Genomic DNA, 26,800 nt, shown 5'->3' with positions numbered 1-26,800 from the left:
CCCAGCAGAGCAGGGCTGACTCCTCTGGAGACCATGGGCAGAAGCCCCTGTGCTGCACAGCATTCTCAGCACAAACCAGAGATCAGGAAAGGCAGGTGAGCAAGGTAAAGGAGAGAGGCAATGTGGGGGGGGTGCTATGAGGAGTGGAATGACTTTTGCTCAGAGAAGCCTGTTCTAACTTGTCAGTGCCATCTTCACTGTCCTCTTTCGACAGTACCCTGAACACCAACCACACGGGAAGGTGTCGAGATTTCCTTGGGCTTGCAGGGTTTCCAGGGGGACCCCAAGGGCATGAAGGTGCCAGGGAGTTTAGTGGTGTCACTGAAGTCCTTGGGGAGGAGGCAGGCAGGTGTGCAGGTGTGTTAGGGCCTGCAGGAAACAACAAAGCCCAGCCAGGAGCAGTGAGGGCCTGGAGGGACAAAAGAGGGCGTGGAGGTCAAGGCAACTTGTCTGGGATCATGATCGTGAGGGTGTTTCTGTCACAGTGGGAAGGCCCGTCGGTGAAGATGGCCAAGGCTTGTCTTTCCCCCACACTATCATCTTGTGCTGCTCATCCACATGGGCACCAAAGGCACTGACCAGGGAGACCTGCAAAGCATCAAGCACAACTACCAGGCTCTGGGGGCGATGACTGGGGGATCTGGGACCCAGGTGGTTTTCTCTTCAGTCTTGCTTGTGAGGGTGAAGGGCTTGAGGTGGTCTGGACAGATCCGGTGTCAGCAAAAGGGTTTTGTTTTTATGACCATGGAGCCCTCTTTTCTTGGAAGACATTGGGTTAGGCTGATCAGGCAGGGCAAGAGCATCTTTGCTGACAGCCCAGCAAACCTGGTAAGGGGAGTGTTACACTGGGAACAACAGGAGGGAGAGGATGACCAACAGTCAAGTGAGGAAGTGGTGGACCAGGTTGGCAAGAAAAAGGTACAGGGTGGCATAAACAGGCGGGACCCTGTAATCCACAAACCAGGGCTGAAGGGGGCCCACCCCAAGCGAATCCTCATAAACAAGGATGTGCCTACAGGAAAGCATTCCAGGGGAAGCTCCCATAGCCTTCCTGAGAAATGAGCATGGCTGGTGCCTCTCTGAAGTGCCCGGACACTGATGCCTGCAGCACGGGGAGCAAACACGAGGCCTGAGAGGTCTGTGTGCTGCTGCAGAGTTATGATCTCATTGGGCTCCCAGAGACGTGGTGGGATCGCTCAGAGGACTGGAGTGCTGCGAGGGATGGACACAGGCTCTTTAGGAAGGACAGGCAGGCAAGGCGAGGAGGGGGAGTTGCACTTCATGTGGGAGAGCAGCTCAAATGAAGGGAGCTCTTCTTGGGACGGACGATGAGCCAGTTGAGAGCTATGGGTCAGGGCTAGCAGGCAGAGCAACATGGGTGACACTGCGCTGGGGATCGGCTACAGACAGCCAATCAGGAAAAAAACAGCAGACGAGGCCTTCTTCAGACAACTGGAAGAAGCTGCACGTTTGTAAGCCCTGGTCCTCATGACTGGGGACCTGTCGCAGGGGTGAAGGGGGGGGAGAAGGTTATTGGTTATTAGTTATCATTATTATTATTATTTCTAGGTTTATTGCAAACAAATTTATTGAAGATGGCCATACAGTGTAGTCATAGCAAGCAAATCTTACTGCACATTTGTTAGTGCCCGAGTCTCGTTTTTTTTACCACTCCAATGGTTTCTTGTCAGAGGTTCTCTTAACTCCTGAGAATAACCTTGAGAGGCGTCCCAACTCCAGGGGAGATTCTCCGCCGTGCAGCCCGCTGCCGTGCAGGAGAGCTCAATGGACTCTAGGCTGCAGCACTATTTATCGGCACGGAGTTTGACTCATGGTCATACAATATTTGGTGTGGAGATGTACCTTTTTTTGCTGACCTCATGCCGTGTTGGGGAAAATATCCCCCCTTTTTGCTGATTGCATGCCCATTTCTGGCCTCACCAGTTGCAACCAGTATGGCCTGCTTCCTCCTGGTCAGCCCTGGGCGCTGTCAGTTATTTGCAGTTAGCTGGGGCCTGACATAAGGGCAGAGAGGGGATAGTTGTGCTCCACTGAACTTTGGGCTCGAGATGGGAGGAAGGTAGTTGCACTCCACCACAGGTCCTTGTAAACAGCCTTGGCTGTTGTAAGAGCGAGGGGTGGGAGAGGAGAGAGTAAAGAAAAGCTTGTCAGGGAGGGAGTTTTATATCAATACACGGAAGAAGTAAGCATGAAGATGAAACTCGGTACTGGAGAACCAATAAAGTACGTCGTTATTACTGACCAAATTGAAGGACTCAGCCTCCTCTTCCTCCACCAAAAAGATCCCCAAAGATTAATGGGCACTGATTCAGTCCATGCTATTCCTTAAGTGACTCAGGACCAAGGAAGTGTGTTGTCTATCCTTTTAGGTAAAAGATCTGCATGGATTTGTGTAGCCCTCTTTGCCTTTCAGGCTTCCAGGATTGTTAAAGCAGTAGTGAATTATGTAGTGGGAACAAAAGTGAGAAAGGGTTTGTTAAAGCAGCATAAGAGAAAACTTGAACCGATGTCTGCATTTGTTTCTCTGTAGGCCACAAAGCTTATGTTAATCTTTTGATATTTCAGTGTGGAAGTCATTCAAACCCACAGCTGAAAAGTGAGGTTACGTTGCCCTAATTATTTTTCTCCATTGCTCTTACTGTGCTGGCCAGGAAATCTTCTGACCTACTGAACTCAGTTATGTCTCCAGGACCTTTGGCTTGAGCCAATAAAGGTGCTGCAGTGCTGTGGTGGCAAAAGGAAATGCTGCCCACAACTGTGTTTCATAACACTACAGTGAGATCACTGGAGAGTTTATTTGCAGTCTGGGTTAGAAGGCAGCGCACAAGGAAAGATGAAACCACTGGAATGACTGAAATAACAAAAATAAATATCGTATACATACTTGTGATAATGCTGGAACTTTGCCTGTCCAATTTGCAGTTATTTATATGCAGCTCCTGTGTTTCGATGCCCATGTTAAGTTTTTCCCTAAAAATGCTGTCCTGCTCCTTCCTCCCCTCCTGCCTTCTTTGCTAACTGTTGACCAATTTCAGCTGAAAATGGCAAATGTAGAGATCTCCATGTTTTTGAACTCTAGACATTATGAAAATGAGTGTTGGGGTGATGAAGGGATCCGGACAGGTGGGTGCTGAGGGAGAAAGTTGCAATTCTCCCCCATATCGACTACCTGACCCCTTGCCCTGCCTGCATTTGGCTAGCCAACACCCATCTGATGTGTTGTGAGAACCATCACTTGCCCGGCCAGCATGGTGGGGACCAGCAGCCAGGGGGGTGAGAGGGGGTAGGGGAGAAAGAAAAGATAAAATCATTATGCTGATTGCCACCCAGCATGGTACAGGCCAGGGCTCTAACCAGCTGGAGCGCCAGGCTACAGGCAAAGGTCTCCCCTGGAGCCTGCAGGAATAGGTGCTGTGGAGAAGTTGGCAGCTCCTACCCTGGGAGCTACCATGTCCTCTCTGTTTGCCAGCGCCACCTCCCCTGAAGAAAGATGCACACCGGCACCTTTTCACCTCTTTAATCGCCTAGGATTCATTGACTCAAGTGAGGTAGGTGGAACTCATGGTAAGGAGGTGGCCTGCTTTTAATGCACTTCCTGTCCTTTCTGCCTGAAAATCCACGTTTCTTTTAGACTGAAGGACATCACATCGTGATGTTGTGCATGGCCATAGCTTCCATTCCCAATTACACAGTCAGGATGTTGCTGTCAGCTCAGGGAGCTGGAAGATGCTGCTCCTAATCCTATCTCCATGGCAAGAGCTCCTGCTGGTCTCATTCAGACAGTGGTTTTCGTCTTCTCATTAAGACTCTGTAGCTCCCAGGAGATGGTTCTGCATCAGCTTGACTGCGTCTCATGCCCTTCTCCTAGCTTCCTTTTTTGTAACGCTGCCTTTTTTTTTTTTTTTTTTTTTGCGGGAGGGTGGGGGGAAAATGTTTTTCCTTTCTTTCATTGTACTTAAGAGGAACAGTTATTGTACACTTGTTGATTCATATAAACATTTCCTTTAGTTGCGTACATTCACCAGATTTAAACAATGCCACAGCCTGAAATGCCCCATTGGAGGCATTAAAAGCGTTTTGACACTTCTATTTGTACATCTGTGCCTTTTTCTTAAGAAGAAAGTTATAGCATAAATAGACTTGGTGCTGTTCTGTTCCTTTTTACTTTTAGGCAGGAAATGGATTCTGTTCTTTGGCATCCCTCTATTACAGCATCTGGACCTTTAGTGGAAGCACTTGAGAGCCATTAAAGCATGGACAGACATGTTATGTGGTTGGATGCTCATCTGCCACATAAGAGGATTATGTCCCTTCAGGTTATGTGATGGTTGCCTCTGTGGTTATCTACCAGCAATGTCTAGTCAGTGACCGCACCTACTGCTAGCACTTTCCCCCTGGGGACCAGAACTGCCTGAGTGCTGCTCATCTGATCAGACGCACAGTGAAATGCATCCTGGGAAAGGATGCTTGCCGCTTTGGTCATGGGGTAGAGGCTTGTCTGCTTGTGTGCTTGAGGTACCACCTGCAGGCAATGGCCTTTGACCTTCCTGAGCAAGGAACCTGGTTGGAAGGAGCCTCTGGAAATGAGACAGCAGGCTGTGAGCTGGGGAGCTCTTCAGACAGCCGAAAGGTTGTCACCTCTTATAAAATGAACTTGGAAATTATGATTCATAACCAGGCTTCTCTGACAGTGCCTGCCCTCAACTTTCCTGCCTGTGTCATGCTGCTTGTGCTCCAGACTGACTTGGACACCAGCATCCGGGAAGCCCAAAGGACAGCACCAGCTATCATTTATATTCCACATGTCCGTGTACAGGGGGAGGCTCTTGGACTCTCACTGAAAGCTACATTTACTACACTGTTACAGAAGGGTCCAGCATAGGCACCAGTTTGGCAGCTTGCAACACCAGCTGGATGCCATGCAAATGTCCCCAAAGAGCTATTCCTATCAGTAGCTTTCCTTCTTCAGTTTCCTGTTCACTTATGTATCCTTGAAGCACCTGAATGCGGTGCTTTCCCAAGCAAATGGACACCGTCATCACGAGGGCACCCTACCTGAATCTTCTAGAATTTGCTACAGCAGAAAACAGCACTGAAAACGTTTGTCCAGAGTGTTTTCTGAGTCCAGAGATTCACTCAGGCCCAGCCTTCCCCACCCATTCCCACACACAGGCTTCTTAGACAGATGTATAATTTTGCCTGGGAGAATAATTCTGGCGATTTCAAGACCGTTATTTGTATCCTGAACCGAATATATGAAATGTTTACAAAGTACAGGCAATCAAGATCTATTTACCAACAGCATGCCTTTTGACAGTCTGCCATCGCAAAGATAGTTGTCACAGTGTTAGTAATAGAAATGGATTTAGCATTTCAATTCCTTAACTACAACGTCAGTTCTTTCTTCATAAGGGCCCAATCTCTACAAATATAGGAAGCTAAATTCCATTCTGTGCTTTGGTAACTTTGGGAAGACAACTGCACTGACTTCCATCAGCAGACTTCACTAGGAGTACATCCTCTACTTTCTAGACTTCTGGGAGTTGGCATTAACAGGTTACACTTCTGGTGAAGATGTTTTCCTGAATACAGAAACACAAATCTTAACTGGATGTGTTTATCCCACATCCTTTTCTGCAGAGATGCTGCCCAGCCGGGCACTGCCTGACCTGTATCACTGCACGGTGTTGGTCTGCCCCAGGGGCAGGACCCGGTTTTTGTTTAGTTTTGAATTTCACAAAGTTCCTGGCCACCCATTCCTCCTGCCTGCTGAGGTCCATCTGGATGGCAGCCCTTGAGCTTAGGACTGTTTTCCTGATTAAGTGCCATCTGCAAATGTGATGAGAGTTGTGTTCTCCAGGACACTGATAAACTTATTTTTATACAAGAATATTCTTGGAGACAGTGTCAAACTCCTTGCTAAAATCATCGTAAATGACACCCACTACTCCCCTCTCCTCACCAAGTACAGATCTTTTATCACAGAAGGCAATCAGGTTGGTCAGGAATCATTTCTCTGCACTAAATCCATGCTGACTGTTCCCAGGCACCTTCTTCTCCTTCAGGTGCCCAGAAATGTGATGCAAGACTATTCACTCCATGAAACACCCTCAACAAAGTGAGGCTGAACAGCCTGCAGCCCCCTGCATTGTCCTTGTGGCCTTTTCTGATGATGGGCACAACATACCCCTTCTTCTGGTCATTGGGGCCTCCCCTGATCTCCACAGCCTTTCCAAGATGATAGAGACTGGCCTTGTTGTGATAGCGGCCAGCCCTCTCAATGTCCTCAGGTGCAGCCCATCTGGTCCCAGAGACTTGTATGGGTTGAGTTCTTGCAAGTCATCCCTCACTCAGTCATCACCCAGCACTGGTTGCTTTTTTTCCGCCCTCTGGACTCCTGACCAGGCACAACAGCCTAGGAAACCTTGTTGGTGAAGACTGAAGCCAAGAAGGCCTTGAGCTCCTCACACCTATCTGCATCTGCTGTTAATAGATTCCTTGCCGGATCCAGCAGTGAGCCAACATTTTCCTTTTTACTCTTCCTGAAACTGAAGCTGTAGCAGCTCTTCTTCCTGCTCTTGATGTTCCCTGCAATGGTCAATCCTAGGGGAGCTTTGGCTTCCCTAACACCATCCCTTCTCACTGGACAATATTTCTAAACACCATCTTGCAGCCCCTCCTTCCTTCTCCTTCCTTATTGCCCTGGAGCTCAGTCCTGAGTTCCCAGTGTAGCCAAGCCGATCTCCCAAGATGTCTACTAGTTCTAGTGAGTACCACTATGGACTATTTTTGTGCTTGCTGGGTGCTGTCCTTAAAGACCTGCTGGCTTTCCTGAGCTGCTGGGCCCTTCATAGCTGCCTCCCATGGGATCCCCCACCAGTCCCTGAACAGGCCCAAGTCTGCCCCTCTGAAGTCCGGGGTCTGTGCTTCTCTACTATCCTTCCTCACTCCACTCAGGATCTGGAACTCTACTTTTTCTTCATCACTGTAGGCAAGGCAGACACTGACTGTACTATCCCTGATCAGTTCCTCCCTGTCTGAAATTTTCAGAGACAAAGAAGCATCACAAATCGTGCATTTGTGCTAAGAAGCTGTCCCTGATGCCCTCCAGAAACCTCCTGGCCTGCTTGCACTCTGCTGTTTGCCCTTCCATTGAATGTCAGGGGGATTAAAGTCCCCCCAATAAGAACCAGGGTCTGTGATCCACAGACTTACTCACATTGCTTAAAGGAAACTGCTTCCACCTCCTCTGTACCTCCCATTGCGATGTCACCCTTGTCACCCACAAGCTGGCACCCAAAGCCTTGCCTTAATGTGTGAAGAGCTCCACACATCTGAGCTGTCCCTTCACACAAAGGGCATCCCCTTTCCTCATCTCCCCCCCTTGGTCTCTCCTGAAGAGTTTGTACCCTACCGTCAGGGCTCTCCTATCGTGCAAGTGATCCCACCACATCTCAGTACTCTAGCAATGTTTCAGTCAGATTGGTCATGGTGAAACCTGTTCCCAAGAGCCAAGGACACTGTGTGTGCGATGGCCCCACTTCAGAGCAGAGCCATGCTGGTGTAGATAGCAGGTGGCAATGTCATGGTGAATGGAGGTTCCCACTAAGAGAGCAAAGCCTGCAGTGCCCAAGGCCAGGGAGAAACAAAACTGGGCTGTGCAGGAATGGCAGGAAAGGAGTTTGCTGCCTGAGTTGACTCTGCAGCACCTTGGGGCCTGTGACAGAGGTGAACCAATGTCCAGGCACGATAAGGTGCCACTGAAGAAGTCCCTGGCCTGGACAGCCTGTGATCCAGTGACCCTGTGGACCTCATTAGCACAGTCCCTGTTTATGTCATCTGGGGGTGAAAAGAGGGTCAGGGAGAAGAGAACTAGAAGGTCTTAAGAGTGAAGGGACATGAGTGGAGACCTTCGTGTGATGTGCCTCCCATTCATGCAGCACACTTAGATGTGGGCAGTACAGACTGTGCCCGAAGGCAGAAGTAGGATTCATTTGTTTGGGCCCTGGGGCACTTGCCCAGCACCACTCCAAACAGGCAGGGCTTTCCTCTAGGGGCCATACTGTATCTGCTAGAAACATGCAGTTGTGCTGGACACCGCAGACATCTGACATGGCCCTGCCAGCCTTTTTTTATGTCATTACATGTAGTGTCTGCACTGGATTACATCAAGATTTTGCACTGTAGGGATCTGCTTGTGTCACAGCTTCCTAGTGAGTGGTGCTCTAGCAGTATTAGGCATCTGGGGTCATTTGAGATGGCCAAGGAAATTCCCCACCTGGCCCCTACCTCATGCTCCAGAAGGATGTTGGTCTCATAGTTGCTCCATCAGAGCAAGCAGACACTGGCACATGCCTTGGACCACCTCTGTCTCTTCAAACATCCACAGGTGTTTGTGTTTGAGCAACTGACTCCCACCCTCCATCTCCAGGGATTACAATGGGAGCTTAGACAAGCATCTCCCACACAGACACCTATTTTGTGTACACTTTGGCTTGGACAAGGAGAATCCCACCTCCTGCTTTTTTTTTTTTTTTTTTTTTTTTTTTTTTTTGTGGAGCTCATGGGAGAGAGCTGAATCCCACCCATGCCAGGGGCTTCTAAATGTGCATGAGATGCCCAGATTGACTCATCTGAATCAAAACCTGAACCATGGGTAAATGACCTCCCTTCTTGTCCTCAAGTTGCTTCCTACCTAGTTAGGAGTGAGACATTTCCGCCTCTTGCAGATAACCATCCTGTGATGAGACAAATCGTAATGCTGGAATCAGTTTCCCTTCAGTGTTGAGAAAGAGACCAATGGTGATTATTTTAGTCTACTTCAGGGAACATTTCCCAGGAGGAGGGAGCACAAGGGACAGAGGAAGTCAGGACTTCAGCTGGGCCCCTGCTCCTGGGCAGGGCCAGGCTCCTGCAATGGAAGGAGCTGATGGCTACCTGACAGCACTGCTGAGAGACAGCTGTGTGCAGGAGCAGCTCCTCTGCAAACAGCAGCAGGGCTCTGGGCACTGCCTGCTACTGCTGACATGAGATGAGACAAGGCAGGGAGAAGTGAAAGGCAGCGTGGAGTGGGAGGCCAGAGGAGAGCTCATTGTGAGAGGAATCTTCACAGTCTTTTGCACGGTAAGTCTCTGGCTGCAGGGCAATACTACTGTGGTTCCTGGAGGGATCTTCTAAACCCATCCCATCCTATGACTGATAGATTCAGTCATGAATTCAGTGACCTCTGGTTTATGAGAAACTGCATCAAACCCCTTCAGCCTACAAAGAGCACCGGCAGCACCTTGACTGCTTTATAAGAGTTTTTCTGACCTGCTCCTTAGGACTTGTGAGAACAGAGACACCTGTGCCCAGTGCCCTGTCCTGGGTGGTTTCTGTAGGGCAGAATGGAGCCCACAGAGGGTGGGATGGGGTCTGTGAGCAGCGGCAAGGAAAAGATGTTGGGACAGAGTAAGAGCTGCCAGCAGGGACAGCACCAGGCAGCAGAGATGGACAGGGAATGAGAGGGAACTGCAAACAGAATCGTCATGGGAGAATGGATTTGAGCAAGTCTTGCTCAGTCCCTCCAATGCAGACAGCTTCTTCCGAGCAAGCCCCCCCATGTCTCTTCTGTGACCCAGCAGAGCCTCCGCCCTGACAGCCATGGAGTCCAGGGGCTGAGAATGACTGCCCTGCGTTGTCACCGTCTGTGAGGCAGCATGCCCAGCTGGGTAAGGTGAGGGCTTTCCTGAGTGCCCGTCTGCCTCTCTCTCCTTCCCTCCCTTGGCAGCAGGACCATGGGGTTGCTCCTTGTTTCCCCTCCTCTCCATGCTGCTCCTATTCTCTCAGGCTCCCTGGGGTTCAGGGTTTTCAGCTGCAGTTCAGACATGGATATTGCAAGTTGTGTATGAGAGGGGTCTGCTTGGGAATGAGATTCCCCAGCCCCCTTCTAATCTGTGGAGCTCCAGAAAATGCAGTCTGTGGGGCTCAGAAATGAGCTGGCTCTCCCTTAAGGAGATCCCATCCTCAGACCTAACGGGCCTTTGACTGTTTCCCTGTGGTGTCCTGCCAGGCTGCGAGCTGCCCTCCAGAAAGGCACTGCTGCCTCATAGCACCTCTGTGATATCTGAGAGACAAATGAAGAAGTTGCAGAGATGCTGAGAGTATGGAGATGGTGTTGGGAAACTGTAAATGGGCATCTGAAAAGAGCCCTGTGTGTCCTTGGCTAGAAGAGGAGTGTGGAGACCTCCCTCTGGTGCCCTGAGAAAGGGAGAGATGCTTGGAGAGATGCTGTTTTGATGCCCCTGGACTCCTCTGCTCTCAGAAGGGTCTGGTTTCTTTTTGGGGCAACATATGAGAGTGATCATCCCCCAGCTCCAAGAGGTGCGAGCAAATGACAGCTGGGAACAAGGCTAATAGACAGACAAGCTGTCCTCACTCTGCACCAAGGGAGAGGGAATCCATTTTTCTCAGGATTCACAGTAGAAATGCTGAGAATTTTTGGCTTTGAAGATCACGCCTCAGGGGTGACAGGGGCATCTCAAAGAAAATAAACACTATTAAAAAATCCCCCAAATTCTGTTCCTCAACCCTCATTCTTTAGAAGTGGTGGTGCAGATGCTGAAAAGCCCTTCCACATGCCCAGTGGATTTCACCTGACAGGAACTGTGACTGTCAGAGCTAGTGACCCCCATTCCCATGTATCCCACCACTATACAGCCGAACTGACTCCTCTGGAGCTCATGGGCAGAAGTCCCTGCTCCTCATAACACACTCTGCCAGTGCGAAGTGGAGCTCCAGCAAGGGACCTGTGCACAGATCCTCTCCGTAAAAAGAGAGACAATGTGGGGGCTTGTATGAGAACTGCAACAGTAAGAGGGGGGTTCTTTGCTTGAAAAGTCTCTCCTAATTTCTCAATGTCTTCTCTTCTTTGGACAGTCCCTCATGCCTAGAGATAGCAAAATGTCTAACAGCAGCTCCTTCAATGAGTTCCTCCTCCTGGCATTTGCAGACACGCGGGAGCTGCAGCTCTTGCACTTCTCGCTCTTCCTGGGCATCTACCTGGCTGCCCTCCTGGGCAACGGCCTCATCATTACAGCTGTAGCCTGTGACCACCACCTGCACACCCCCATGTACTTCTTCCTCCTCAACCTCTCTGTTCTGGACCTTGGCACCATCTCCACCACTGTGCCCCAAAATATGGCCAACTCCATCTGGAACACTAGGGCCATTTCCTACTCAGGATGTGCTGCACAGGTCTTCCTGGTTATCTTCTTCTTTGGCGGAGAGTACTCTCTTCTCACAGTCATGGCCTACGACCGCTTTGTTGCCATCTGCAAACCCCTGCACTACGGGACCACCATGAGCAGCAGAGCTTGTGCCAAAATGGCAGCAGCTGCCTGGGGCAGTGGTTTTCTCACTGCTGTGCTGGACACTGCTAACACATTTTCACTACCACTCTGCCAAGGCAATGCTGTGGCCCAGTTCTTCTGTGAAATTCCCCAGATCCTCAAGCTCTCCTGCTCAGACTCTGACCTCAGGGAAGTTGGGGTTACTGTGGTTATTTCCTGTTTAATGTTTGGGTGTTTCATTTTCATTGTGCTGTCCTACGTGCAGATCTTCACTGCTGTGCTGAGGATCCCCTCTGAGCAGGGCAGGCACAAAGCCTTTTCCATGTGCCTGCCTCACCTGGCCGTGGTCTCCCTGTTCGTCAGCACCACATTTTTTGCCTACCTGAAGCCCCCCTCCATCTCTTCCTCAGCTCTGGATGTGGTAGTGACTGTTCTGTACTCAGTTGTGCCTCCAACAGTGAACCCCCTCATCTACAGCATGAGGAACAAGGAGCTCAAAGATGCCCTGAGGAAAGTGATTTCATGGACATTTTTCAGCAGTGGTAAAATTGCCTTTGCTCTACACAAATGACTCCCCCTGTGTCCCATACCAGGACTGAGTTTTTTCTTCACTTTATTTTTATGACTTTTATTATTAGTAGTATTTGTTATCATGTTGCTACACAAATGGTTGGATTCTTTGTGCTTTTACTGAGGCTGTCTCTCACCTGGTATGCACATTAAATTGTTTCAAACACTGGGTCAGAGCTGACTCCCTCATAGTGTCTCTGCAATAAAGAAGATTCTACCTGGTGCAGAGTCTGAATGCTGGGCTTCCTTCAAAGCTGTTGGCAAGAATAGGCCCAAGGAATTGCACCCCAGAAGCACCTGCTGCACAGGATTCTCCATGCATTCAGGAGCAAAAAGCTCATAATAGTGCAATGATCTCTTAGAGACCAAGGGCTGGGTTAGGACTCACCCGTCAGTGTCCAGTGACAGTGGAGGAGATGAATGGTCATGGATTTAAACACCCAGAATTGTTCCACATGTTAAAGCACAGTTTCAGATACCCGTCCTTCTGGCAGGGAAGCTGGAGCTGCCAGGAGAGCACAGGGGATCTCCTGGGACAGTGTGTGCCTGGTGTGGGAAATGAGTGGAGCCTCATAAAGAGAGACGTCCTTGAAGGTGGAGTCACCTGAAGGTAAAACCCTAAAGCCAGGGTTCCGTGGGCAAAGGAGGACTCTTCAATCCCAGCAGAGGCAGTGGGGACCCATGTGGCATGGGGAAGGGAGACTGGAGAGCGATTCATGTTGTCAGTGTGATACTAGGGGCAAGATGCAGAGGCTCACCTGGACTCAACTAGCACCCTTGGAAATGCTCCATAGTCCCTCCAAGCACCTGTCACATCCGCAGTCCCTGGAGGGATTAGAGGCCGTGATCCCCATTTGGTTGGGTCTGCTTCCCACCCTGACCAGCACGGCCAGTGCAGAGTGACCCTGTGGCCCTGTGGCCCCACAGCCTGCTCACTCTGCAGAGCAGCACCGTCAGGTCAGGGCCCTGCGGCAGAAGAGGGGAGGGGGTGTGGGAATGGCCAATGAGATCAGAGGAGGGATTGGGAGAGATGAGAAGGAAGTGAAACTGGGCTTGAAATTGCCGACCTTTAATCCAAGACGATGTTCAGAGTTTGGGCACACTGAAGTGAGCTCGCGGTGCAGAGCCAGAAGTCCTTGCTCTGCTGGACCTCCACATGGCCTGGGAAGTGCCTGAAGAAGGATTAACGCTCCCCACCCTCCCAGCTCCTTGTGCCATCATCCCTCCTGACGGGTGGCACCAAAAAGGCTCCTGGGAGCCCTCGTGGGAGCTTGTGTTGAAGGAAGCAGAACCCAGGAGCCATATCAGTTTGCTGCTGTCCCTCAGGCCCTGTCCCCAGCACATCTCCTTCAGACAATCTGTGTGTCTTCAGACACCCTGTGTGCTGGCCTTTACCTCAGATGTCACCCCCAGACAAGGCTCCATGCCCAGCTGCAGGACTGGGCATCCAGCTGTGAGCCCTGGGAGGGTCAGCCCTCTCCTGGTTCCTCTGCAGGGCTGGCAGGGAGCATGCAGAGGAGGTCCTGGGGCCGTCTACTGGGCCTGTAGACCATCCTCCTCCCATGGGAGTCCTCATACAGGGTCTGTCAGAACAAAGATCCAGCCCAGCTTGCTGTTGCATGAACAGAGAGGAGAAACTGCCCCAGGAAACTCCTCCCAGACCCAGCCCCTCATACCAGCCATTTCCATCACTGGCCATTCTCCATGGTGCTGGTGAGGGGTGATCTTGGAATGTGACTGGCTCCATCTGCCTGCTGGGCTCAGCACATGTATGCGGGACTGGCCATCCTGCCTGGCCTCTGTCTCTGGGCCCAGGCCCCAGCAGAACCCAGAGCATGGCCTTCTGCTAACCCCGGGGGGGACAGGATGAGGGCTGGGCAGGGCTGGGGACTGGTGGGAGGCTGCTGAACAGGAGGGCCATAGTGGCCAGGGCACCAAGGGCTGGGCCTGTGCAGGGATGAGGTGCAGATGGGAGCCACGACACTCCAGAAGCTCCCAACAGTCGTGGAGGGGACTCACTGCTGCTAGCAGGACTGGGGGTCTCTTTGGGGCTGCAGCCATCAGCACCGCTGGCCAGGACTCCCAGACCCAGCACAGATGCTCAGTGCTCAGTACCATAGTTTACGGTGCTCCCCGTCTCTTGTGTCACCATCCTCTCTGAGGAGCACTGCTGGGTGCATCACTCCCTGCCCATGTGTGGAAAGGAGCTGCTGGAGCTTCTCTTCTCACCCTGCTTACCCCAGCTCTGCCTTGGTGTCAGCCCACAGGCCCTGCCCTGCATCATGTTTTGTCTCCATACGCTCTCCTCTGAGACCATGTAGGGACCTGCAGCATGTATGTCTGCTTAGAGCTGGCCACCACAGCCCACCTGCATGGTCCCAGGAGATCCCAGCAAGGCGGAGCTTGGAGGTGAGGCTGTGATTGTCCTCGGTCAAAGTAGATGGGATGGTGTGGCTGGGAGCCAAGGGGAGGAAAGCACAAGAGACAAGTTTAAGAAAAAAAAAAACATAGTCACCATGATAGTGGAGCAGTAGTGGGTCAGGGGTCAGGAGATCCTTAAAAACTCTCCAGGAGAAAGCACTTACCAACCTCATCTAACTGTAAAGTTAGACCATCTCAGAGCAGATCATGGTGCTGGAGATCTTCAGCAGGAATCTCCAGGGCTGGAATTCAGAGCAGCGTCCCTGCACCCCAGGGTGCTGTGTACCCGGGGCAGTGACTCTGCCTCCTGCGAAGGTCAGCACTCAGCCTGCCCGCGGAGCTCCCCACAGCACTGCAGGGCGAAGCTCTGGGTGGAAGGAGTCACCCCTGGCAAGGCAGGTTCCTTCTCCTGTTGAGATGGTGCTGCGTGGGTCAGGGCTGCTCTCAGCTCCAGCTCACACCCACGATACTTCCAAGAGGCCTTTTCTAGAGGACAGTCAAGGCAGGGACAGGGGTTACCTTAAACAGAAGGGCTCTCCTGAGTCGGCGCTTTCATTTTCCTCCTGTTTGCAGAGTGCTGGCAGGGAAAAGCCATGGGAGAGAGAAACAGCTCCCAGGAGGAAAAGCTCCAAGCAGTGAAGAAATGATCCGTGAATGAGAGGAAACTAGAACCATAAATGCTGTGGGAGGGGGAATTTGGAGACCTCCCTGTCATGCCCTTCAATGCAGACCTCTTCCTCTAAGCAAGCCCCCTGGGTCTCCTCTCCCACCCAGCACAGCCTCTGCCCTCAAGGCTAGGGGGTGCAGGGCATGAGCCCCCTCCTCAGCAGCCTGAACTCCAGCAGAGGTTAGGGACATCTCTCTGACAATATGCCCATCTCCCACTGTGTGACAAAAGGGCTGAGAGCAGCTGTCCTTGTCTGTGCAGGTCTGGGAGGTGGTGTGCACAGCTGGGTGAGGGGAAGGCTTTCCTGACTGCCCATCTGTCTCTCGCTCCTTGCTTTCCCTGTGGTAGGAGCATCACAGTGCTGCTCCTTGCTTCTTCACCTCTCTGTGCTGGTCTAGTTCTTGCTCTTGTGCCCTCTGGGCTGAAGGAGGGGGGTTCAGCTGCAGTTAAGGCATTGACCCTGTGGGTGCTGCATGCAGTTGTCTTCATGGCAGTGGCATGTCCAAGTCCCCTTCCAACCTTCTAGGCAATACATTTCATCTGGTAGGGGAATGATCTGATTCTCCCCTAAGGAGAAGCCCCATCTTTAGCCCTCTTGACTCTCTCTCTATGGTGTCCTGTCAGGCTGCCAGCTGCCCTCCAGAAGACCACAGCTCTCCCATAACATATGTGTGATAGCTGAGAGTCCTTGTGCTGGGCATGTGAGTCAGAAACATCATCAAACGCTCTGAAGAGCTCTCCATAGCACTCTCTCCACATGTGGGTTGAGAGAGAAGTATTTGGAAAGCTTCACTTTGAAACTGAAGCCCTCCACTCTCAGGTCCACCCCGTTTCTTTCTTAAAGTAATTTGTGAGTGTGATTGTCCTTTAGCTGGGAGAGTTGCGAACACAGGGCAGAGAGGGGCAAGACTCATGGACAGAGCAGATCCCCTGACTCCGTACAAAGTCACCGTGAGCCGTTTTTCCTCTTGGGGTGCACAAGTGCTCATGCTGAGAGCAACTGAAATGCCAAAGATTTCTATGCCATCCAAGAAGGCTCCCAGGGTGTGATGGAGGCATCTGAAAACTAAAGAAATACAGAAACAGACCCCTCCCCTGCAGCCCATTTTCTGGAGAAAATCACTGTTTACATGTTCACAGCCTTTCCACAAGACAGGTGGGTGTAATCTGCTGCAGGATGTGCACCTCAGAGCTAGTCACTTCCCAGTGCCACTACAGTGCCTGGAGAAAGAGGGAAGATGGTAAACTGACATGAGGACAGGGTCCATCTCATTGGGACAGAGGTGTCTGGAAAGGGACGGGCCAGCCCCTGCCTTCACTGCACTGCTTCTCTCCCTTGGCAGAGTGGGAGCTGGTGTGATTGATCCAGAAACAGACACTTCTGTTGAGGAGGGCAAGATCTGGAGAGATGAATCCCTCAGAAGGATCTTCTCTTTCGGAGTCAGCTGCCATGAGTGCTGTATTGGTCTCTCACAAGGATAAAAAGAGACTATTGCCACTGAGTCACTGGACATAATCCCCTTCGCTCAGCTCATGGTGCCCATCCCCAGGGATGCCCACCAAATGCACAAGGCAGTCTGACATCTCCATTTGCACCCCCCAGCAGAGCAGGGCTGACTCCTGTGGAGCCCATGGGCAGAGGCCCCTGTGCTACACACGCAGCATGAGCCAGAGGTCAGGAAAGGGATCTGAATGCAGGCAAAGGGGAGAGGACATCTGGTGGGTCCTCTGAGGAGTGGAATGTGTTTTGCTCAGAGAAGCCTGTTCTAACTTGTTAATGCCTTTTCTTCCTTGGACAGTGCCCTGAACCAAGGCAGAGCAAATGTCTAACAGCAGCTCCCTCAATGAGTTCCTTCTCCTGGCATTTGCGGACACATGGTATCTGCAGCTCTTGCACTTCTCGCTCTTCCTGGGCATCTACCTGACTGCAATCCTGAGCAACGGCCTCATCATCACAGCCATAGCCTGCGACCACCGCCTCCAGACCCCCATGTACTGCTTCCTCCTCAACCTCTCTGTTCTGGACCTTGGCACCATCTCCAACACTGTCCACAAAAATATGACCAATTCTGTCTGGAACATTAGGGCCATTTCCTACTTAGGATGTGCTGCCCAGGTCTTTCTGTTTTGCTTTTCAGTTCAAGCTGAGTACTCTCTCCTCACTGTCATGGCCTATGACCACTACATTGCCATCTGCAAGCCCCTGCACTATCGAACCCTCATGGGCAGCAGAGCTTGTGTAAAAATGGCAGCAGCTGCCTGGGCCAGTGGTTTTCTCAGTGCAGTGCTATGCACTGGGAACACCTTTTCAATACCACTCTGCCAAGGCAATGTTGTGGACCAGTTCTTCTGTGAGATTCCGCAGATCCTCAAGTTCTCCTGCTCAGACTCCTTCCTCAGGGAAGTTGAGTTTCTTGTGGTTAGTATTTGTTTAGCTTTGGGGTGTTTCATTTTCATTGTGCTGTCCTATGTGCAGATCTTCACTGCTGTGCTGAGGATCCCCTCTGAGCAGGGACAACACAAAGCCTTTTCCATGTGCCTGCCTCACCGGGTCGTGGTCTCCCTGTTTGTCAGCACTGGCATCTTTGCCTACCTGAAGCCCCCCTCCATCTCCTTCCCAGTGCTGGATCTAGTCCTGGCTGTTTTGTATGCGGTGGTGCCTCCAGCAATGAACCCCCTCATCTACAGCATGAGGAACAAGGAGCTCAAGGATGCACTGAAGAAACTGATTCAGCTGGTACTAGTTCAGCAGAAATAAGCTGCCCATCCCTCTTCACAGCTGGTTTCTAATTTCTCTCAAAACAACTCCTATGCTTTGGGCATTCTCTCTGTGATAATCATATTTGTACAGAAGTATTTGAATCCCACTTCTCCAGAGGCATGAACCCAGTCTGTCTGACTGAGATGCCTGCTGTAAATGTGTCTGTCACTGTGTGAGACCTGGTTTCGCTCTAATAAAAGGGGATTTCCTCAGTGCAGTGCTTGAAGGTTGGGCTCTCCTTCCAAAGCTGGAGTCAAACATGTGCTCAAGGACTTTACACCCTGCAAGGGCCTGTTGCTTTTCCGGCACCCTGCATGGGCTCAAGGCCATGAGCTCCTAGGTGATGTGTTAGGGAATGAGGGTGGGTGGGTGCCCAGTGCTCCTGGAGGTGGTGAACGGTCAAGCAGTATCTCCCATCTGACAGGGCTGGACACTGATGCCTGTCCTTCTCAAAGGGAGTATGGAGCCCCCAGGAGAGCACGGGGCATCTCCAAGGGCACCATGTGCCTCGGGGTGGGCAGTGAATGGAGATTCACAAAATGGAGTGGAGTCACCCAAAGGTAAAGGTCAAAAGCAATGAATGTCCAGGCTAGTGAGAGCTCTGCAATCCCATGGGAGGCAGTGTGAACCCTGCAGGCACAGGGAAGGGAACCCGGAGAGTTGTTCATGTCACCTTCAATGAAGAACCATGGGCTGGCTCTAGGGGACACCCCTGAACACAGCCTGAGCCCTTTGAAATGCCCTGTGATTGCTCAGAGCATCATCCATGGCCACAGACCCCTTGGGAGGGGTTGTCAGGTGCAATGATGCCTGCCCAGCTGGATCTGCTTCCCACCCTGACCACCACGGACAGTGTGGAGTCACCCCAAACCCCATGGCCCCACAGCCACTTGCTCTGCAGAGCGGCACCGCCAGCTCGGGGTCCTGTGGGGAGGATGGAGGAGGGTCCAGGAATGGCCGGGCAGGCCAGCATTGATGCACCCACCTGGGGGAAAGCCCTTGGGGGAGCAAGGATGCACCTGGAGAAGAGGAAAGGAGCAATTGTGTGCTGGCAAGGAGTAAATGAGAAGGAGAAATCTGTTTCTCTGTATGTCAACTAAGGGCAGGCTGCTGTGTGCCTGGGGCAGCAGGAGCTGCCGGAGGAGCTCCAGGGCAGGGACTCTTGTGCTGTGCTGGAGAGAGGGGCTGGCATGGGGGTCTGCAGGCAGCCTGGGGCTAGGGAGTCTCCAGGACAGCAAAACAAGGGACACAGAGTGATGCTGTCCTCTGTGTCCTTGTGCCACTGGGGCCAGTGACACACACACACCCCTGTTCCCCCCCAGAGCTGCTGTGCCTGCCGGTGGGCTGTGGCTGTGGAGTGAGTGCCCAGAGCTCTGCAGCCCCCTGCAGTGGGCACTGCTGGGGGCCACCGCCATCCTGGGCTGCCCTGCCGGGTGAGCTGAGGAGAGGGCAGGGGAGGTGGGGAGAGAGCCGGGGAGGGACTGGTCTGGACTGGAAAGGGCCCAGGAAAGGAAAACGCCAATGTCAGCTCAGCTGTGTGAACGGGCAGGGTGAGGACACACACATTGGTGGGTTTGTGGTGCAGAGCCAGGTCTCGTGGAGGGGAACCAAGACATGCCAGGTGCAGAAGAGAGGAGGCCGGTCTGTGCCCTTGGTTGCAGGGACCGACCACGGAGGTGACCCCGGGCATTCGTCACAGACCAGCCTCTCGCATTGACCGTTTCCGACCCTGGCCGTGCATGCCAGGTGTCTGCATTTTGCTGCATGTCCAGCTCCTTCCTGCTGGGCTCAGTGCCTGTATTGAGGGGAACAGCCAGCACTGCCTGGCCTCCTTCCTGGTCCAGACCCTGGCAGAATCCAGGGGATGGCTGTGTGCTAACCCCCGTGTGGGACAAAGCTAGGGAAGGGCTGGGGCCGGGCGCTGGGGGAGGCTGGGAAAGCAGGAGGACTGTGGGTGTATGGGGCACCGAGGGATGTCATGGGGACCATGCTGGGGGGTTGCTTCCCCATCCCTGAACACACCCTGCCCTGTGTGATGCCTGCACAGCGGGGCCGTGGGGATGTGTGCAGGTGCAAAGACAGGGCACAGACGGAAGCCACGATGCTCCTCACCGCTCCACTGCAAAAGGGAAACTCCCAGGAGAGCTCTCCCAGCCCTACCCCATGAGCTCTTGTGCCTGCCCCAGCCAGGCCAGAGCAGAGGCTGAGGACCAAGAGGTCCCTCAGGCAAAACGGGGGCCAGCCTTGTGGAGCTGGCCCTGAGCACCTCAGGACAGGCAGAGTGCCCTCCTCGTATGTCCCCATCCTGCTGGGAGGGTGCCACGGGCACCATGGAAATGGCCTGTTTCTGCCTGGGGTCAGTGCAGGACTTCTGCATGTGAGATGAACGCGACAGCCGCTGCCCTGTAGAAATACTGGCCACGGCCCCTCGCTGAAGTCCCCACTGTTCCCTGCCCCTGCCCTGCTAACCTGCCGCCACCCCCTGTGCTGCCCCATCTCCCATCCCCTCTCCCCACATCGCGGGGACCAGTGATGCAGCAGGACCTGGCACAGCCCTGCAGCCACTGCCTGGCCCCCGGCCCTCCCCAGCTCCTCCTCAAACATGACATCCATCTTCAAAAAGGACAGGAAAGAGGATCTGGGGAAGGACCTGGGCAGTCATGGTGGATATCAAGCTGACAAGAAGTCAGTAAGGTGCTCTTGTAGCAAAGATGGCCACCGTTTTCCTGGCTTGTATTAGCAAGAGTGCAGGCAGCAGGGCAAGTGCAGTGGGACACTGGAAATATCCTGGCAGCCTCGACCAAAAAGTCATCGACCAAAAATAAAGAAAAGGCAGAACTGGCAGACTACCCTCGTTGGAGACAGTGGTATGATCAACTCAGGTACTGCAGACATTTTAAAACAACCAACCCCCCAAAATGGCATTTGTGCCAGTGGCCAAGTGGCTGGAGCCAGATGTGCGCAGACTTGCTCACGGGGGAGAGCTCCAGCAGGACTTCTGATTTACTCTGCCTCTAATACCATGGCCAAGAATACGATTTGGTAGTGATAGAACACGATTTGCTAGTCTAACTTTTTAATGAAAGCATTAGGGCTCATGCTCAAGCACACCAGTGTGGGGGGCATTGGCTTTTCATTGGCTTCTGTGGCTGCAGGATGCAGCCTGCGTTTGGTCTGAAAGAGAAAAGATTAGGACTGAATGTCCTGAGGGTGATTATAGACTGATGCTTTCTCTGCTCTTCAGTGATACTTCCTCTGGTCACACCTCAGTCTACCCTGAACTCTATTTTTCCCTTTGCAGAATAGATCAGGACTGTGGAGATAGAGCTGAGTCCAGGGCAATGCCACACTGATTATCTGGGCAGCCTGGGGAGGAGGAAGGAAATGTGTGTACGAGACCTCACAGCAAAGGCCTGGATAAACCAAGTGACAGTGACCCTCCTGAGGTGCCAAGGATCCCAAGACCCAAGCCACGGGGCTTCATACAGCCTCCTCTGCTCATGCCAGGGGCTCATGACACACCTCACACAGTAATAAATGTGTGTGGGAGAGGTGGAGAAAGAAAGCAGAAATGAATCAAAAGAGGGAGAATTCAGGCCTGGATTCTCACCAGTAAACATCTCCAAATACGGGTGGATTTACCCCCTCTCTGGCAAGGCCGTTTCTTCCATGACCAGCAGTACCTGGGGGAAGGAAGGGTTTTTTTTCCTGACACCTCTTGTGGGATGGAGGGCAACAGGATTTGAGAGACCCCTTCCAGCCAAAGGGGAGTTTCTGGGCACTCAGACAAAGATTTCAGCCTGGGACCTTAAAGTCCTGAGTGGTTGAAGACTATAGGATGCCTCCAATGTGTGGCTCACAAAGGACCTGAGTCACATCACAGCCACCATTGGAACACCCTCAGAAGCAGATCCCATAACATCTTGCCTGAATGAGACCTACAGTATGTCCCTACATTTCTCTGTGCACCTAAAACTTTCTTTTTAGCTCCTCAGCCCTGGGGAGCCGTCTCAGCTCCCGGAGTGGTGAGGAAGGCACCAGTGACTGCCAGCCCTGCCACTACACCCAGAATTTCTTTGTACTGAACTAAACCAAGTCCCCAGGGTGCTCCCTGCAGCCATCTGGATGGGCACAGAAGGGACCTGGCCATTCCTCTTCCTCCAAAGCATGTTGCTTGAGGAAGTGCTGGAAGAAGAGGCCTGGTGGGATCCTCATGGCACTGCTCTGCCTGGGGCTGTGATAACGCCCTGCAGTTCCTAGGCCAGGCGCTTGTGGACAAGCAGGCAGCAGTGCTTATGGGAGTCCCTCAGGAGGATGCCCTCCAGTTGGGCAGGGAGACCTCAGGCTCTTGTCAGGCTGTAGGAGAGCAGCTGGTCACTCAGAGGACTGGGGGGAGGAGGGACAGGTCCCATGGCTCGTGAGGTGAAGGTGCTGACAGGTGCCTGGGGCCAGGGCACTGCTACCTCCTAGGCCCTCTGCCAGCTCCTGGGAAGCCACTGCAGGAGCAAGAAAATCCTGGAGCACAGCCTTCCCCATATTCCTGGGAGCCAATGACAGGGTCACTTCTGTGTGAGAACATGACCAGGAGCAGGGCCATGGCTGGGGTTTGTGCTTGTCAGGTCACTTCTGCCTGAGTGCTGATAGGCCAGCAGCAGGCACATGGCTTCGATTCCGGTTGTGAGGTCACTTATTTCCCTGGAGCTGACAGGCCAACAGGAGGCTCTTGGCTCATGTAGGTTCTTGTGATGCCACCACAGTCTCTGGTGGTGATAGGCCAGGAACAGGCACATGGCTGGTATGTTCATTGTGAGGTCCCTGCTGCCTGGGTACCTGATAGGCCAAAAGTGGGGACATGGCTCTGATGCTGATTGTGAGGTCACTTCCTTCTCTATACATTATGTGTCATCAGCAGGCTCTTGGTTGCTGACGGTTCAGGTAAAGTCACCTCTGTCTCTGCTGCTGATAGGCCAGAAGCGCGTTTATGGCTTCAGTGTAGATTGTGAGGTCCCTTCTGCCTGAGTCCCAGATAGGCCAGCAGCAGTCATTGCATGAAGTGTCTGCACTGAACTATACAACAGCTGTTTGTAACATTGGGATCTTCATCTGTCTCAGCTTCCTAGTGAGTGGAGCTCTATTTGTAGTGGGCATCTAGTGTCCTTTCAGCTGGCCAAGGAAATTCCCCAGCTGGGCCCTAGCTGATGCTCCAGAAGGATGTGGGTCTCACAGTCGCTCCATCAGAGCAAGCAGACACTGGCACATGCCTGGGACCACCTCTGTCCCTTCAACTGTCCCCAGGTGTTTGTGGGTGAGCAACCGGCTCCACATCCTCCATCTCCAGGGATTATAATTTGAGTTTAGACAAGGAGCTCGCGTCCAGACACCTCTGTTGTGGTCACTTCAGTTTTGGCAAGGGGAATCCCACCTCCGGTGTGTTTGTGGAGTTCATGGGAGGGATCTGCATCCCACTGCATGCCAGGGCCTTCTGAATCAGCATGAGATGCCCAAATTGACTCATCTGAATCAACACCTGAATCATATGTCAATGAGCTCCCTTCTTGTCCTCTTCTAGGTGTCCTGCCTAGTTAAGAGATGGGAATATGGCTTTCCAGGGTGGGACATTTCCACCTCTCGTAGATAACCATCCTCTGATGAAACAAGTGACAATGCTGTAACTGGTCTCTCTGCGTTATTTAGAGAGGGAGCAATGGTGATTATTTTGGTTTACCCCAGTGAATGTCTCCCAGGAGAAGGGAGCACAAGGGACAGAGAAAGTCAGGACTTCAGCTGGGCCAGCATTGCCGAGCAGGGCCAGGCTCCTGGGATGGTAGGAGGTCATGGCAACCTGACAGCACTGCCCAGAGACAGCTGTGTTCAGCTGCAAAGAGCAGCAGGGCTCTGGGCACTGCCTGCTGCTTCTGCCAGGAGACGAGACAAGGCAGAGAGGAGTGAAAGGCAGTGTGGAGTGGGAGGATGGCTGACAGTTCATTGTGGAAGAAATCTTCACAGCCCTGAACACGGTAAGTCTCTGGCTGCGGGGCAATGCTACTGAGGTTCCTGGAGGGCTCTTCTCAACCTCTTCCATCCCATCACTCATACGTTTTCTATGGATCGCTCTCCCAGCTTCTCCAGTGCTGGGGAGGAGGAGATGCTTCAGAGCAGGGATTCCCTGCCACACCGTCACAGGGACAGGGCATGCTGCTACCTTCTCCCAAGGACAGCTGCAGGGCTGTGAAGCTGGGACATGCACACAGGTCTGCCCAGGGCTGTGATTCAGAGCCGTGTCCCTGCAGCACAGAGGAAGGTGAAAAAAAGGGTACTTAAAAGGGAAGGAGTTTTCCTTGCAGGGCTTTCAGTTTCCTAATTTGGGCAGGGAGGAAAAAGGAAAGAGTTTGCTGGTTTGTCAAGAGACTGGGACTCACAAACCTTCACTCTCAGAGTTCAATAGGTCTGTAAGAAAGGTCAGCAAACCCCTTCAACCCCACCTCCACCTACAGCAACACCTTCATGACTTGCTCAGGGTTTATGTGACCTGCTCCTTAGGACCTGCAAGCGCAGAGATGCCCCTGCCCAGGTCTCAGTCCAGGAAGGTTTCTGCAGGGCAGAAGTGAGCACACAGAGGGTGGGGCAGGGTCTGTGAGCGCCGACAGGGAAACGATGTTGGGACAGAGAAAGCTCCAGGTGTCAGGGACATCTCCAGGGAGCAAAAATGGGCAGGGAAGGAGAGGGAATTGCTAACAGAATCATCATGGGATGATGGATTTGGGCAAGTCACAGTCAGTCCCTGCAATGCAGACACTTTCCTCTGAGCAATCTCCCCCTGTGTCTCCTCTCCCACCTAGTAGAGCCTCTGCCCTGACAGTCACAGGGTCCAGGGCATGAGCCGCCTCCTCTGCAGCCAGACCTCCAGCAGAGGAGAGGGTCCTCTCTCTCCTGCTATGGACCCAGTTCATGCTGCCGAACAAAGGGGCTGAGAGTGACTGCCTTGCAAATGACGTCGTCTGTGAGGCAGCATGCCCAGGTGGGTAAGGTGAGGGCTTTCCCGAGTGCCTGTCTGTCAGGATCATGGTGTTGCTCCTTGTTTCCCCTCCTCTCCATGATGCTCCTGTTCTCTCGGGCTCCCTGGTGTTCAGGGTTTTCAGCTGCAGTTCAGACACCGACACTGCAAGTTGTGCAACAGAGGGGTCTGCTTGGGAATGAGATTTTCCCAGCCCCTTTCTAACCTGTGTGGCTCCAAGAAATGCTGTCCGTGGGGTTCAGAAATGAGCTGACTCTCCCTTAAGGAGAGCCCATCTTCAGTCCTTAACATCCTTTGACCATTTCCCTGTCATGTCCTGCCAGACTTTGAGCCGCCCTCCAGAAGGGCACCGCTGCCTCATAGCATCTCTGTGATGTCCAAGAGACCCGTGAGGAATCTGCAGAGATGCTGAGAGTATGGAAATGGTGTTGGGAAACTGCATATTGCAGCTGAAAATGCCCTGTGTGTCCTTGGCTAGAAGGGGAGTGTGGAGACCTCCCTCAGGTGCCCTGAGAAAGGGAGAGATGGTTGGAGATCTGCGGTTTGGAAACTGGACTCGTCTGCTCTCAGCAGGGGCTGGTTTCTTTTTAAGGCAACATATGGCAGTGATCATCCCCCAGCTCCAAGGTGTGCGAGCAAATGACAGCTGGGAAGAAGGCTAATAGACAGACAATCTGTCCTCACTCTGCACCAAGCGACAGGGAATCCATTTTTCTCAGGATTCACAGTAGAAATGCTGAGAATTGCTGCCTTTTAGGGTCACTTCCCAGGGGTGACAGGGGCATCTCAAAGAAAAAAGCTAGTCACCCCCATTCCCATGTATCCCACCACTATACAGCCGGACTGACTCCTCTGGAGCTCATGGGCAGAAGTCCCTGTTCCTCATAACATACTCTGCCAGTGCAAAGTGTAGCTCAAGCAAGGGAGCTGCACACACATCCTCTCCGTAAAGAGAGAGGCAAAGTGGGGGGTTGCATGAGAACTGCAACATTTGGGGGATTTTTTACTTGAAAGGTCTTTCCTAACTTCTCAATGTCTTTTTTTCTTTGGACAGTCCCCCATGCCCAGAGGGAGCAAAATGTCCAACAGCAGCTCCCTCAATGAGTTTCTCCTCCTCGCATTTGCAAACACACGGGAGCTGCAGCTCTTGCACTTCTCGCTCTTCCTGGGCATCTACCTGGCTGCCCTCCTGGGCAACGGCCTCATCATCACAGCCATAGCCTGTGACCACCACCTCCACACCCCCATGTACTTCTTCCTCCTCAACCTCTCCCTCCTCGACCTTGGCATCATATCTACCACTGTCCCTAAATCCGTGGCCAATTCTTTGTGGGACACCAGGGCGATTTCCTACTCAGGATGTGCTGCACAGGTCTTCCTGGTTTTCTTCTTGTTTGGAGGAGAATATTCTCTTCTCACAGTCATGGCCTATGACCGCTATGTTGCCATCTGCAAGCCCCTGCATTATGGGACCATCATGGGCAGCAGAGCTTGTGTCAGAATGGCAGCAGCTGCCTGGGCCGGTGGTTTTCTCACTGTTGTGCTACACACTGGGAACACATTTTCAATACCACTCTGCCAAGGCAATGTTGTGGACCAGTTCTTCTGTGAAATCCCCCAGATCCTCAGGCTCTCCTGCTCAGACTCCTTCCTCAGGGAAGTTGGCCTTCTTGTGTTTACTGCCTCTTTAGACTTTGGATGTTTTGTTTTCATTGTGCTGTCCTACATGCAGATCTTCACTGCTGTGCTGAGGATCCCCTCTGAGCAGGGCAGGCACAAAGCCTTTTCCATGTGCCTGCCTCACCTGGCTGTGGTCTCCCTGTTCATCAGCACTGCATTTTTTGCTTACCTGAAGCCCCCCTCCCTCTCCTCACCAGCTCTGGATCTTGTGGTGATTGTTCTGTACTCAGTGGTGCCTCCAGCAGTGAACCCCCTCATCTACAGCATGAGGAACAAGGAGCTCAAAGATGCCCTGAGGAAAGTGATGTCATAGACATTTTTCAGCAGTGGCAACA

General features: G+C 52.5%; 1 protein-coding gene across 1 annotated transcript; it reads left to right on the top strand.

Moving 5' to 3' along the window:
• The first annotated feature begins 558 nt into the window (after positions 1-558).
• Positions 559-26,778, top strand: LOC136995966 (olfactory receptor 14A16-like). The gene is made up of 4 exons (XM_067316963.1): positions 559-918; positions 16,898-17,428; positions 25,840-25,978; positions 26,663-26,778. Exons 1-4 carry the CDS (start codon positions 559-561, stop codon positions 26,776-26,778), a joined length of 1,146 nt encoding a protein of 381 aa, XP_067173064.1.
• Positions 26,779-26,800: the final 22 nt, after the last annotated feature.

This window comes from Apteryx mantelli, unplaced genomic scaffold (genome assembly GCF_036417845.1).
Source record: "Apteryx mantelli isolate bAptMan1 unplaced genomic scaffold, bAptMan1.hap1 HAP1_SCAFFOLD_20, whole genome shotgun sequence".
NCBI classification, from domain to species: domain Eukaryota; kingdom Metazoa; phylum Chordata; class Aves; order Apterygiformes; family Apterygidae; genus Apteryx; species Apteryx mantelli.
The sequence above is the reverse complement of the archived record's forward strand: the minus strand, read 5'-3'. Positions and strand labels throughout refer to the sequence as shown.